General features: G+C 39.2%; 1 protein-coding gene across 2 annotated transcripts in view; it reads right to left on the bottom strand.

Moving 5' to 3' along the window:
* Positions 1-2,679: 2,679 nt before the first annotated feature.
* The window catches only part of TOX (thymocyte selection associated high mobility group box), a 302,580-nt gene continuing 291,700 nt past the window's right edge, over positions 2,680-13,559 (bottom strand). For both annotated transcript variants that reach the window (XM_059394620.1, XM_059394619.1), the window contains 3 exons: positions 12,622-13,008; positions 5,335-5,486; positions 2,680-4,982 (listed from right to left, as the gene is read on the bottom strand). In XM_059394620.1, coding sequence (XP_059250603.1) covers positions 4,946-4,982; positions 5,335-5,486; positions 12,622-13,008 — 576 coding nt within the window. In that variant the 3' untranslated portion in view covers positions 2,680-4,945. The remainder of the gene's footprint in view (positions 4,983-5,334; positions 5,487-12,621; positions 13,009-13,559) is intronic.

Here is a 13,559-nt window from a genome sequence, read left to right on the forward strand (position 1 = left end):
AGAATGGTAAATCTTTCCATTTTGTCTTTTGGGCACTATTCCTTTTTTTCTGTCCTCAGGTCCGTGTGAATGAAATTTCATTGTTTGCTAGCAAACTGTTGATACAATGTGAAAGAAATCACGACCGTCGCAGGGTTCGTGCTGGTGGGCTCCTTTAATGAGGCACAACTGTGACCAGGGCAGAAATGTAACATGACATTGTCTTCTGTGGTCTCCCGCTCCCAGAAAAGAACTTCATCTTTACGTCTTACCTCTGCGATGTAATCCGGTTCTGGGTACACATGACAAGACATTAACTAAGAAATGAGAAGGCAAAGCCTAACATCTCTCTATGCATATGGATTGCAAGTTATGTGCAGGTTGGTTCAGAGGGCTCGCTCCCTCCTGGCCTTCCTCCCTTGTGACTGGTGACTCAGAAAGCCCTCCCTCCCCCACCTCTCCCTACCCTCCCACTCCAGCCCCTTGGCCTTTCTCCAAGCAATGATCTTGTGTTACGATTTGGAAACTTTTCTGTTAGGGAAGGCTTTTCCATGATGGCACCTGGTTCTAAATCTCCTTTTGGGGATCTTAAAAGCTAGGACCATTTCTTCTTAGCCTGGCATAATTTAGGCTGAGTCCAGGAAGCATGATCTTTTATTTATTTCATCAAGTCATACTAGCACTTGGCAATCAGAAAAAAAAAAAATCAGCATACTGTTCATCGGTTTTAATTTAGCATTCCATACACTTGCCTCCTGAAATTTCTCTCCTGCACTCAACACTCCTACTTGTCTAGCACCTTTTTCCTCCTTTGCTTCTTGTTTTCTTGATGTGACTAGTGTGTATTCTATCTTTTACTTTTGCAACTAGAAACTCTTGTTCTGAAACATAGACCAAAAAAAAAAAAAAAAAAAAAAAAAGGCACAACTCATTTTGAAATTCTTTGTTATCTTTTGGTAAGCTTAGATTTCTTAATAGAGATTTTTCATTCTTCATCACTCCTAATGCTTGTCTGCAGTATCTAATTCCTTTCTATATTCTATATTTAAAGAGCTTTTAAATCATCACATAAACATCACACAATTCCTGCTGAGGATAACCCATAATGTTTCACTTATCTTTCTATATATCATTGCCTTTATTGTGCACTTACGATGTGCTATGACATTCTGGAAGTTAAGGAGTTATTCTATTTAAGGAAAACAAAGAGGAATTTGTCCTGTGGGGTGACTGACTCATGAATTCACCCGTCAGGTAACTCAGTGCAATAGCATTTGGGGGTTAAACTAATCATGTGAATTCTGTATCTTGCCTTGCCACTATTTCAGTGGCCAGTCATCAGCAAAAGAGTTGAATTTCTGTTTTTCTACTGTTACCTTAAAATGAGAGTTATGATTGAAATGTGAAAGTGAAACTCAAATCCCCTCTCAACAAATAAACATTAAGAGAAACATCTGTGTTAACAAAAACATTAGGATGTTTATTTGGGATTAACTGGAATCTGATAATTTAAAATATTCTTAATTTAATGTAGCTATCTGTGACTGATTTGAAGTGAGGTACCTTGCAAACAAACAAAACTGATTACTTGAGTATTTTCCCCTAGGACTTTGTAAAGAACTTCTAATTCCATGCAAAATTGTATTTAATGTTATAGCCTAAATCCCATCATCTTTGGTTCCAAAAACACATTGGGTGGAACCATTCGAAATTGCCATTTTTTTGTAGGCAAATGGGTCAAATATTGGCAATTTCCTATGACTCAATCAATTTGCCTTTCAAATGAGTAGGGCAACTCTTTAGCAAAGGGCAAGAAGAGGTCCATGTAAAAAGGAAACTGAATGTTGATGTGTTTATTTTTTTAATTTTGAGTTTATGAATAAAAAAACGTCTTAGTGATGAATCCACATCAGGACACACTGTTCCATGGAGCCATGGCTGTCTACGGACCACTCTTGCCCCATTTCCGACAGGTTCTGTTCCTTTAAGGCAACAGGTGAAAAAAATCACAGAGACCAACTTTGGTTCTTAGCTACATTCACTAATTTGATTAACCAGAAGTCATTACTTGACCAATTTTCCATTGTCCACTCATTCACATTAATAATGGGAATTGGGATTTTGAATTATTCTTTCTCGTGTATTTAACAGACACAACCCTCTTTGAACCACTGGGATACTTTTTTTCTTTTCTAATTGATTATAAGTTTGACTTTGGTATATTGGTAAAGATACTAAATGTTCAGCATTATTGCTGAATTTTCTGGAATGACTTTTTCTGAGATCTGGAAATCCTGTGGAGTGCCATAGTGGAGAACCCAGTGTCCACCATCACTGTTCCTTCCAGTTACAAGCTACAAGCTGCTGTGCCCAGATGCCGGCTTCCTCGAGGGGGAGGTTTCTCAAGCAACAGCTTACAGTCCTAGAGCTCAGGTTGATGAGAGGGCATTCTTGGTGCTTCCAGAAAGAACATCGGTGGCGGTGGCAGGCATTAATCCCTACTGTTGCTAATCACTCCTGCCATGAAATTTCCTTGGGACTTGTCATCTGACTGGGTCTGTCCTTTAGACACTGATGGATATCCAAATAGAATACGGTCACGCATGGTAATAATTTTTATTTACGATGTATTTTCTTTTATTTACATTTTTTTTAACCCCTTTTTTTGGTATTGAGTTGTAATACTCTCTCTACCCTGGTTGCACACCTGCTCTGGAGAAGCTGTAAACAACATTGTACTTCCATGTACAAACTGCCTGTCAAAGTCAAAGCTGGTTGTTCTCATCCCGGTAATTACCTCCTCAGTTTAGACTTAATGCAAGTGAAAATTTTACTTTATCATAATATAATAAATAAAAGACATTAGGTAATTAGTAGTGCTGGTATATTTCTAAATACTAAACAGACAAACAATAAACTGTGAACTTAATCACATGAGTTCTTATACAGTTTCAAGACAGGAAAATTAGAGCTCTCAGCTACAGTCATTTTAATAATCACATTGGATCTGCATTATTTATTAGTTATTACATGCTCAAGTGATTCAAGGTTGTACAATGCCTAAAATCATTCCAAAGCAAGCATACCTTTTGTCTTTTTAATTCTGACTGGATTACACAATGCATATATTTGTATTTAGTTAAATTGCTAAGTTTATTTCACACATTCCATGAAAGAGACATCAGCCATCCTCTTGATTTCCAACCAGACTAGCTTTCTTTATGCAATCCCCTGTAGGGGAGTGATTTGCTAGCTCTTTTTGATATAAAAGCTATGCAAACCTTCAGCCAGATTCTCAATGCTTTTGATTCCCTAGCAAATCTCTAATACCCTCAGAATTCTCTTGGAAGACTTCGGAATTCTGGAAAGAAGTGGTTTGTAGAGGCACAAAAGACAGCAAGAATCTCCATTTCCATCTATAACTTTCAAATTTGGAATGCCCCCCCCCCCTTTCTTTTCTGTCTGGTTACTCACCTTTCATTTGGAGATATGTTCTTGAACAGTATGCCTTCCTGTCCTACCCACCCCTGGTTTACTTCCTAAATATTTTCTGGATTTTGTGAAAAGCATGCAGCTTGAGGAATTTTAATTGATTCGACTTCAATGGTTTTTTTTTTTTTTTCTTTTTTTTTTTTTGGAGGAAGGGAGTTTACAGGATTGACTAAAACCAGCTGAGAACCAAGAAGCAACACTTTTCAGCTAGAGAACCCATCTGTTTAGTCTTGGAGCTTGTGTGACTTTTTAGGGCAATTCTCTGTTATATTGTACGAAGAAAGAAAGTTCTTAAGTATCAGTTTTTTGTTTGCATCAACCAAAGAAATGTAGAAATAAAGGATTGGTTACTCTAATTTGCTGCTAAATGAAAAGTAGGTTTGGCTTTATTCAGGTCACTGTAAAAACTAAATAATAAAGTATTCACACCAAGCGTGAATTTTTTTTTTTTTTGCCAGCAAAAGTTAAAACATCAAAGAAACCTCTTTCGAATACTAACAAATTTACTTACAAACACCTATATTTATTATTTCATAAATAGGCGCAACAGGTTCCATAAAAAAAGATTAAATACAGACACAGTATGAAGAAACAATAATACAGAGCCATATGTAAAGGTTATAATTTAGCTGTTTCCAATCTGTTTCTGCATCTAATAAAATACCAGGTAAGCATTTGGCAGTTTTATACATAAAAGGACTTAAATGACATTTACTAACCATTACACAAAAAGTGATACAAAAAAGCAATTTTTCTGCAGTACAAAATAAATGTGTTTGCGCTTCCCTTAACACTAGTTTCTTTTTGTCTGGTGAATGAGACAAAGCCAATTTTGTTTTTAAATTAAAATCATTTGGGAATACGTTTTTTTTTCTTTCTCAAATATTTTGAAAATATAGAACTATTAGTCAGTTGTTTTAAAAATGAAGTAAAAATATGAATGTTTGCCAATTTAACCCCTATTGTGAAATCAATAACTGGAATGAGCCAGTTTCAAATTACAATTTAGCTACAAAAACATTCACATTTTATACTCTAGGAGAGTGTGACATAGATGCTATTTACAAACTTGCTATGATTGCTACATCAAGCCATTTAAAAAGTCTTTAGTAGTTTCATATAAACACCCATTATGAAAACCAATGGAAAATCCAGGACTTTGATCCGAGACATCTACAGTCGCTAAGGCAGTTACTAAAGCGCAGCACTTCACAGCAAAAAACCAACATAAAATCTGAATGGTCCAAATTTCCTTCAGGGAAGAAGAAAAACAATGTCCATAAGGGATTAAAAAAATAATAAAGAAGCATGACTATTTCTTCCAGAGTGGGTGACCCACAAGCTCAAATGGTCCTAAGTGCTTAGCAACTTGTATTTTTCTAATAAAATGGAGAACTGCTTTGGCTATACAAAGCAATCCACGGTGAAAAGACTTCCCTGAATTCCTCAGTGGAAAGAAGAGGTGTTCAGACTTTCAGGTAAGGTACAGTGCTTTGTCCCTCTGCATGCCCCTGTGTTAAGAGAAAACAGACAAACAATGCCTTGTTACAAGACTGGTGCTGCAGGTGACCCCAAGGGAGGTAAGTCTGTTTGTTCTAGCTCCAAGGATGGAGCGGTGCCCTGGGACAGGGCCCAGGTACAACGAACAGGGATCTAAAGGCATTTGCTTATTCTTGGAACGACTAGAACTGCTTAAAATTTTCTGCATTGCTGTCTTCTGCTTTCATGAACATGGAACTGTTCCAGATGATCTTTCAGAAAGCAGGGAGAAAAGACGGGATCTCTGCTGCGCCTAGGGAGCAGGGCACGCCAAGCATGCTATGAGAGCTGTCCGCCAGCAGGTGGCGATGACCCGCCGCTTACCCACTACTACAGTAGTCGTTATTCCAGTCCACCGGCTGGGCGGGAGGGTTTCTGCACCCGGAACGTACATACTCCATTGCTTGGGTTACCACTTGTGCAGCTGTGGATGTAGGATTGATTATAGTCTGATAGTCGGGTTGAAGAGTAAATCCCTGAAAGGGAAAGCAAATCCACAAATAAGGATCAAAGTGCTTTTTTTTTTTTTTTTTTTAAAGGAAGAAAAGCCCCTAAATATTTATCCATTGTTTGCAAACACACTTCTGCCTGCTCCCCTGCGTCTCTGCAAGGGCAAACGAATCCCAAGGGCCCAGAAAACTTAAAGGTAAAAGAGATGTGCGCAGGACCCTATTCTTTTTACCCTTCTTGCATTGAACCATGTGTGAGGAAACCTTTATTTATATACTCTTGAGCAGATAAACTGAATTGAGAAACAACTTAAAATATTGAGAAGCCGACTCAATCAGAACAAAGGGAAAAGGACCTAACCCCTCAGTTTATGTTTTCTATCAAACCTAAGGATACATTAATAGTTAATCCCCAGAATATGCAACAGAATCTTTTTTGAAGGATTCAGGCAGCAGGTGGCTGAGTGTTTTATTAGACTACACCTATTCACATATTGTTCTCGAAACCCGTTTTCTTCATTCAATCACAAAGGGACCATCTGCTTCTTCTTTTATTTGTACTTCTTTCTCAGCTAAAAAATTTCAACCAAAGCTTTCTAACAGTTGTGGGACTAATAGAAGAGATTCAAAGCAACTTGCCATCGGAAAACACAGGGAAGGAAAAGTGTAAGGCAGAGCAAATATTTTTTAATTGAAAAGTCTATTAACTGGCAAATAATAATCTTTAGGAAGATTCCTCTAACACACTGGTATGGTGAAGTGTTGACTTTTAATCCTTGCAAAGCTATTAAAAATTCAAGGACAGAGTCTCTGAAGTATATAGCTATATCTGGTAAACAAAAAGCATTATACACTAAGATTTATTTTTAGCTTATCTGGTGAATTCAAGAGCAGCATAAGCAAGCTTTGCTGGAATTGACCAAAAAAGCAACTTAATTAATCTTGTGGTTGTCTCTTTCTGCTGTGGATTTCATACATGGTTTTTAACCATAGAAAAATCAAGAGACTTAAAAACGAACCATTCCCTATTTACTTGCGGGGAGCTTTGGAAGGCATAATATTGAGTTTTTACTGTTCTTGCTACTGTTTTTGTTTTAGCTCAGCAGAATGATCAGAAGATTGATTTTTAACTAAGGATATTTCCTCAGACTTTGATTCGTGTTTCAGGGTCCCTTGGGTAAACACTCAAAGGTACCTATTATCAAATGTCTTCAATTCTCCATTTTGGCTTTAAGATATTAATTTACTTTCCATTCCAGTGATAAAGACTGCAAGCCAATGTCCACACTAACTCCCACCAAAACTGTGGATGAAAGACAAACTTTTGAATGATTAGAAACACATCATTGGAAAGTAGAGAATTTAGCAGTCTGGCTATTTGACCTCACACAGACTAAAAGGATTAGAGTATTTCCTCATTTTACAACTGGCTTGTGGGAAATAAGCATGTTTGTGTAGACGACACCTGTAGCTCAAGCTATAAACATTTTCCAAGGCAGCAAAATGAAAAAATAAGAGGGGTAACTGGATGCTTGGTTCTCCCGTCCTCTCCAGGCTGATTGACCACACAGGGAGTCCCACTGCCTTTGATGAAATGTATTCATTCCATTATGGTCCTATAATATTGTCTTTTTTTTCCTTAGGTAGGCTCCATACCCAGTGCTGAGCCCGACACAGGGCTCGAACTCATGACCCTGAGATCAAGACCCCAGCCGAGATCAAGAGTCGAATGTTCAACTGACTGAGCTCCCCTATCATACTGTCTTTATGGGCTTTTCATCCAGCTTGGAGTGTTTTCTTTGTTTACTGAATATTCTCAGTAGTACTGTAGTAATGCTACTACACTACTAGTAGCACTACTGTACTACTGTAGTAGTGGCTCAATAAGTCATCTCTTCCGGTGAATAAAGTTTAACAGACTCCAGTTGGGAATGCATGGGGCTGTATAATGTGTAAATGCCAGGGGCTTTCCTGTCATTTTAATGGGAAGTTCTCCCTATTGGACTTTTGCACAATGGACAAAACATAACCTAACAGTAAACAAGTGTCGAAAAAAAAATGTAGTTGGAAATATCTTGAGTTAGTTGAAGGCATGACCACATACGAGAGAGCAAAAAATGAATAAAAACAAACCAACTCCTTTCCACCCAATCCTACACAATCCACAACAGAAACCATCATGGCTTTTTTCCCATCCGATGCAAATGGATGTCAAGGCTGGGTGAGAGACTGTCAGGAGAACACTAATCTTTGAACTCTGAGTTTAAGATAAAATGAGTAACTTCAGTGTAAAAAAACCAAAATGACGTATCACCTAAACAGTTCAAAGATTTAACGTTCAGCCAACCTCAATGCCTAATTTAAGATCAGTTACCAACCAAACAACCAAGAAAAATACAAGAAAGCCTGAAGTAACGTTTAACTTGCTCTCCATTTGGAAAATGCATTACTCTTCTAACACTAGTAAAGGTGTTGAGGTTGACCCTAAAGCTAAGTACATTTTGATTATTGATGTAAATATGAAACAACAATGGTGATATACATTTTTGGAACATGTTTGCTTAGCGGTCTAATTAAGCCAGGCTGAATATTTTGCATTTTAATGCTCAAGAGAAAAATCACCAACTGTTTTGTAGCATGCCTGGAATTTAAAATTTCATTTTCTGGTGCCAGATTGAAATAAAAATAGAAAACGTGATAAAGATTGATTTGATGTCAGAAGGGACATTTGCTCTTTAATTAGATTTCTGTAGCCCTAGCATTTTTGTTGTGCCACATAGCAAGACCTAAAAAGCCTATAGCACATCCAAACAGTGATCCTCATATCCACACTTTACTGGGAACTAATTTCATTTCCTGCCTGTCTGGAGAGGTATTTTCAACAGGCATCAATGTTTTTGTCTTCACAACTGATTTATTCATCAATCTCAATGTGATTTTTTTAAACCTTTAAATTACACCCAAATCCTAAAGCAGCTGTTTATTACACAAGGAAATTGAAAATCTGTCTGTGTGATATCATACAAAGATTTTTTTCTTAAGGTTATAAAGGAAGTTGACAGATATTAATGATTTTTTTTCTCATGACCTCATTCGACAATATAGCGAGCAGGAAAAAAAAAAAGGAAGAAAACTGGACTAAAAAAAAAAAAAAAGCAGCTCCGTGTGTTTGGTGTATAAAATATTATTGTAGAAAAAAATGAAACTATTATTCCTGGTGGACTATACAATCATTTTTGTAGGATATATTCATTTTTCAGAAGGATAAGAAAATAGCTAACATAATACTGAAATATGAGATTATTTTAAAAATATGGTAGCCAATAACTTGCATTCACTTTCTCTCTTTTTCTTTTTTTTTCGTGTTTGGGTATGTGAACATGGCCCCCACACCCAAGAAGCAAACATCTTCAGGATAAAGGTGGTTTGGATGGTCCATCAGACAGGTCGAATTTCACTCACAACCTGGTTCTACAACCATGGGCTGAAGACCAACTTTGAGAACTTGAACTTTGGCCCTGACAGACTTGTGATTTTAATAAATTGAGTGACATCATGACTTGATGGACTTTTTGATCCTGCTTTTAGGATTATCAACTTGCTGGGGGCTGCCAGTCCCCTTAACCTGACGATCCTATCCCAATGACCTCATTCCTCTAGTACGGTACATTAGGCTCTCCCCTAATGCACCGTACTCCGCACTGGCCTCCTTCCCAGGTCCCAGACCAGCTACGTTTCCCCCCAAAATGGGTCCTTCCAGCCTGGAGCCTTTTTTCCCTGTTTCTGGCCTCTGCTGATTCTCCCCACCTACTCTGCCCACCTCCTTTAAAAAAAAATAAATAAATAAGACTTTCATTTTATTTCATTTATTTGAAAGAGAGAGAAAATGAGAGAGAAAGCAGGAGCGCAGAGAGAGGGAGAGGGAGAAGCAGACTCCCTGCTGAGCAGGGAGCCTGACGTGGGGCTCAGTCCCAGGACCCTGGGATCATGACCTGAGCTGAAGGCAGGCACTTAACCCACTGAGCCACCCAGGCGCCCCTCTCCCGCCTTCTGACTGATACAGGCTACTTCCTCTTCTCAGCCTCCACGTGTCTGTGCCAGCCCTTCACAGGGGCCTTCTTTATTCATTCCAGCTGAAGGGTCTGCTATTTCTCCACATGCTCTGCAATTTGAATTCCTGTTCGTCTTTCCCCCAACAGGATCTTACTAATTAATCTGTTTATCTTATTACCACCACTACACCACCACTGCTCCTCAACTCTGATGACAGCTGCATGGGGACAGAGGCTTCATTACCTGTTCTCATTTATCATTCAACTTCCAGAGCCTAGACAGGGCCTGGTACACATTAGGGGCTCCATTAATTTTTTTTGAATAAATGCAATTGAAAAAATTCCAAGGAATTCAGATGCTACAAACTAACCTCTAATTTCTTCTAGTATTTAAACACTTTTGTTACTCGTTTTTTTGAAATCGCTTGTTTATTCATTTGTCCATTCAACAATTATTTTACTTCACCCACTATGGTCCAGGCCTCGTTAAAAGTGATGTTAGTCACAGTAGTCTTTTAGCTATTTACTCTCCATTTGGGGTTCATGCCATTTTGTCTTCTATTATTAATGTAAATCGAAATCAGGTCCTACCATCTCAGTAAGAATACTTTTTGAGATACACTAATAGAACTGACTTAAAGATTGATGAAAAACGCGTCCAGTGTAATCTGTTCTATTTTTTCCTATTCAGTTCCGATTCTCTACAGAAAGACAAGTCTCTTGAGTTTTCACATGTGGCCTTATGTAATTGTGAAATGTTTGAAAGCTACTCAGGATCACAGCTAGCTCATCCAAGGTGTTTGTGTAAGTAGAAAAAGGAACCTTTTCTGAGCAGGTAAGTTAGAAAACAGCGTCCTCTCTAGACCGAGCTCTAGCCCTCAACTTGGTGGAGGGGACTGTGCCTTTTCTCTTCTCTTGCCTGGGAAGAAACAGACTCGAGCTAGAGTATCGAGAGCAGAACAAGGGCCCTCAGCAGGCAGTACCTTAGGCTGGAGGCAATCCAAGAAGGCAAGGTTGTGTTCCTCAGACTATTCATTCTTTACACAAACATTACTGGTCCATTCTTATGCAAGGACACCCAAGAGTGTCCCTTTTATTTGAGTGATGTCTGATAGAAAGAGCAGAAATTTGATCCTATGAATGTCCCCTGCTAGTCACAGACACCGCTGTGGACCAGGCATGATTATAGAAGTTGACTTTTCCCCAGTCTTCTTCCCTAGTGAATCAGCAGCTAGTCTGGGTAAGGGGGACATCAGGGCTTTATCAAAATCTTTGGCTTAGGGACCAGGAAAAGTTTTAGCAAAGAGACTTAGGTCCATTTGTTCTCTCTAATCATTTTAATTTTAGAACTAGCTAAGATTTAAAGATCCTCCAAATTCTTGGGAGATACAGGTTTTCTAATACAAAACTGGTAATAGTCTATAAGAATGATTAAGTGTGAGAGGCAGCAGGCCCAGAATTTAAGAAGCCAGGCTTTGATTTTTGAACAGAACTGGGTTTTGAATTCCAGCACCGACCTTATGGGCATATGACTTAACTCTGCCAAGCCTGAGTTTCTTTGCTTATAAAATGAAGATAATGCTAGTTCCTGCACTATAAATTTTCTGGAATTAAACAAAAGGTAAAGTAATATATTAAGGTTTGCTATTGTCAGTCTACAATGATAATAATAAAAATAAGAGGCGCCTGGGTGGCTCAGTGGGTTAAAGCCTCTGTCTTCGGTTCAGGTCATGATCTCAGGGTCCTGGGATCAAGCCCCGCATCGGGCTCTCTGCTCAGCAGGGAGCCTGCTTCCTCCTCTCTCTCTGCCTGCCTCTCTGCCTACTTGTGATCTCTGTCAAATGAATAAATAAAATCTTTAAAAAAAATAAATAAATGAATTTGGGGGGAACTTGGGTGGCTTAGTTGGTTGAGTGACAGACTCTTGACTTAGGCTCAGGTCATGCATGATCTCATGGGTCTCGAGATCAAGGGCCCCGTGGGGCTCCACCCTTAGCAGGGAGTCTTTGAGATCCTCCCTCTCGCTCTGCCTACCCCTCCCCCCGCCAAATCCCCGCTCAAGTTCTCTCTCTCTCTCAAAATAAATAGATGAAATCTTAAAAAAAAAAAAAAAAATTCCAGGGTAGTATATTTGATTCTTTGTCTGCATCCTCTCCAACCCACCCTGGTCCAACTGCAGACTCAACTCCACAGAGGGCCAGATGGGGGCTCAACAGGAAACCTGTGTTTGCGTGTTTAATTACAGTTCTGGAATGAATGAGTAATCGGATTGTAAAAGTGATGGATGAATTTGATACGATTTGGTACAATTTGTAGTTTTTAATCTTGATTCATGTTTTTAAAACAAGTTTTTAGGATGCTTGACGGCTTTACGTCATTTGCTCTTCCTTTTACAATTTTAAAATAACACCAAATCCTAAAGAAAAGCTGGACTTCAAAGGAAAATTCAGCTAAGATCGTACACAAATTGTTTCAATAATTCCAAACTTCCTGTGTTTTCTGATTTTTGCAGAAGCCATATATTCATTTTTAAACAAAACTCCGGTTAACATTTTCATTTCTTAGTCCTTTAAAGGCTGTACCAATTTGATAGCTCTGAATATTACATAACAGTGGGTCAAGATTTCATTTTGTGGCATTTATTGGCCTCAACAGGCATATTAATCAAGGCTTTACAAACTATATATATATATATATATATATATAATCTCCAAACCAAATATATATATATATATATATTTTAATGTAAAACCTTCAGTCCCAAAGAGGTCTTTAGCAGGAGTTGTCATTTCATGATTACAAATGTACTTTACTCAAGGAGCAGAAAACAAAGAGGATGATTAGCGATATGATTTCTAGAAACGTGGCAAGAGGCCAGCAGGTGTTTAGGAAAAGAAGCAGCGATCCATTGTCGTGATCCTATAATGCTGCCCAAACTCACCACCTGTAAATTATTATTTTTCAGAAAGCAGATGTTTGTTGACTACAAACTACCTTCCATTTTCTGTCCATTAAATAGAACAGAACACACATGTGCCCCCACCTTTTGCTGGATGGTGAGAACCCCCCCCCCCCACCCTTCTGAAGAAGAGTCCAGAGTGCGAGCGTACCTGCTGCATGGGAGGTGAGTGTAAGGCAGACTGGACCTGCATGGGGAGCTGGTTCCCAAGGGGCTGCTGCATGGCGAGTGGTGGGTGCTGCTGCATGTTGAGATGCTGGTGAAGAGGTGGACTGATCTGGAGGGGAGGAGGGGGGGACACGGCCATGTTTGCTATAGAGACAGTCACTGGCATTTGGTTATTCGGCTTGGGGGCTATGCTCCTGGGGAGACTGGGATGCATGGCAGTTAGGTGAGGATTCATTCCTGGTTGTTGGTGGTAGTGGGAACTTAGGTACAGAGCCGAGTGGGCCTGGCTGGGCCCATGGAACACTGAAGGCTTTGAGTTGATCAGCTGAGGAGGTTGCGATGTCTTCACATCAACAGGTTCACTGTAGCTCTGTTGAGGAAACAAACAGGGGCAGAGTTCAGATACGGACACAGGGGTACTGGGTGAGCGCGGTCTGGAGATTTCCCGGGGATCAACGCCTATTGCTCTGCTTGCCTCTGGTCTAAGAACTCCTCCTCCGGTATTTGTAATGCGGTTCATGGAAGACTGAGCTGAATCTGCCTTTTTCTGAATCTAAAACAATCTCCAGTGACATTTTCTTTCTCTTTGCCTCAATGCAAGCTCTAACCTAGGGACTTTCCTCATTGTGCACACCAGGAACCAGATGGGCGGGGAGATGGATGTCCTCACTGCCTTGATAGGAAAGACAAGTGGGGCTCACTATGAAAGTAATTCAGTTCTGGAGTTCTTCTATTGATTGTATGTCTCATTTTTTTATGTTTCCTTTTTACAGTCTTAAGGAGCCTTGGCCTAGATATTTGCACAAAGAAAACAAAGCTGGTTGATGGAAATGAATATGAGAAAAAGAGTTCTAAAATACCTTTCTGAAGTTACATAAAACCACATTAATACAGCTTCTAAGTAGCCACAGAACTCATCTG

Source organism: Mustela nigripes, chromosome 3, assembly GCF_022355385.1.
Source record: "Mustela nigripes isolate SB6536 chromosome 3, MUSNIG.SB6536, whole genome shotgun sequence".
NCBI lineage: Eukaryota > Metazoa > Chordata > Mammalia > Carnivora > Mustelidae > Mustela > Mustela nigripes.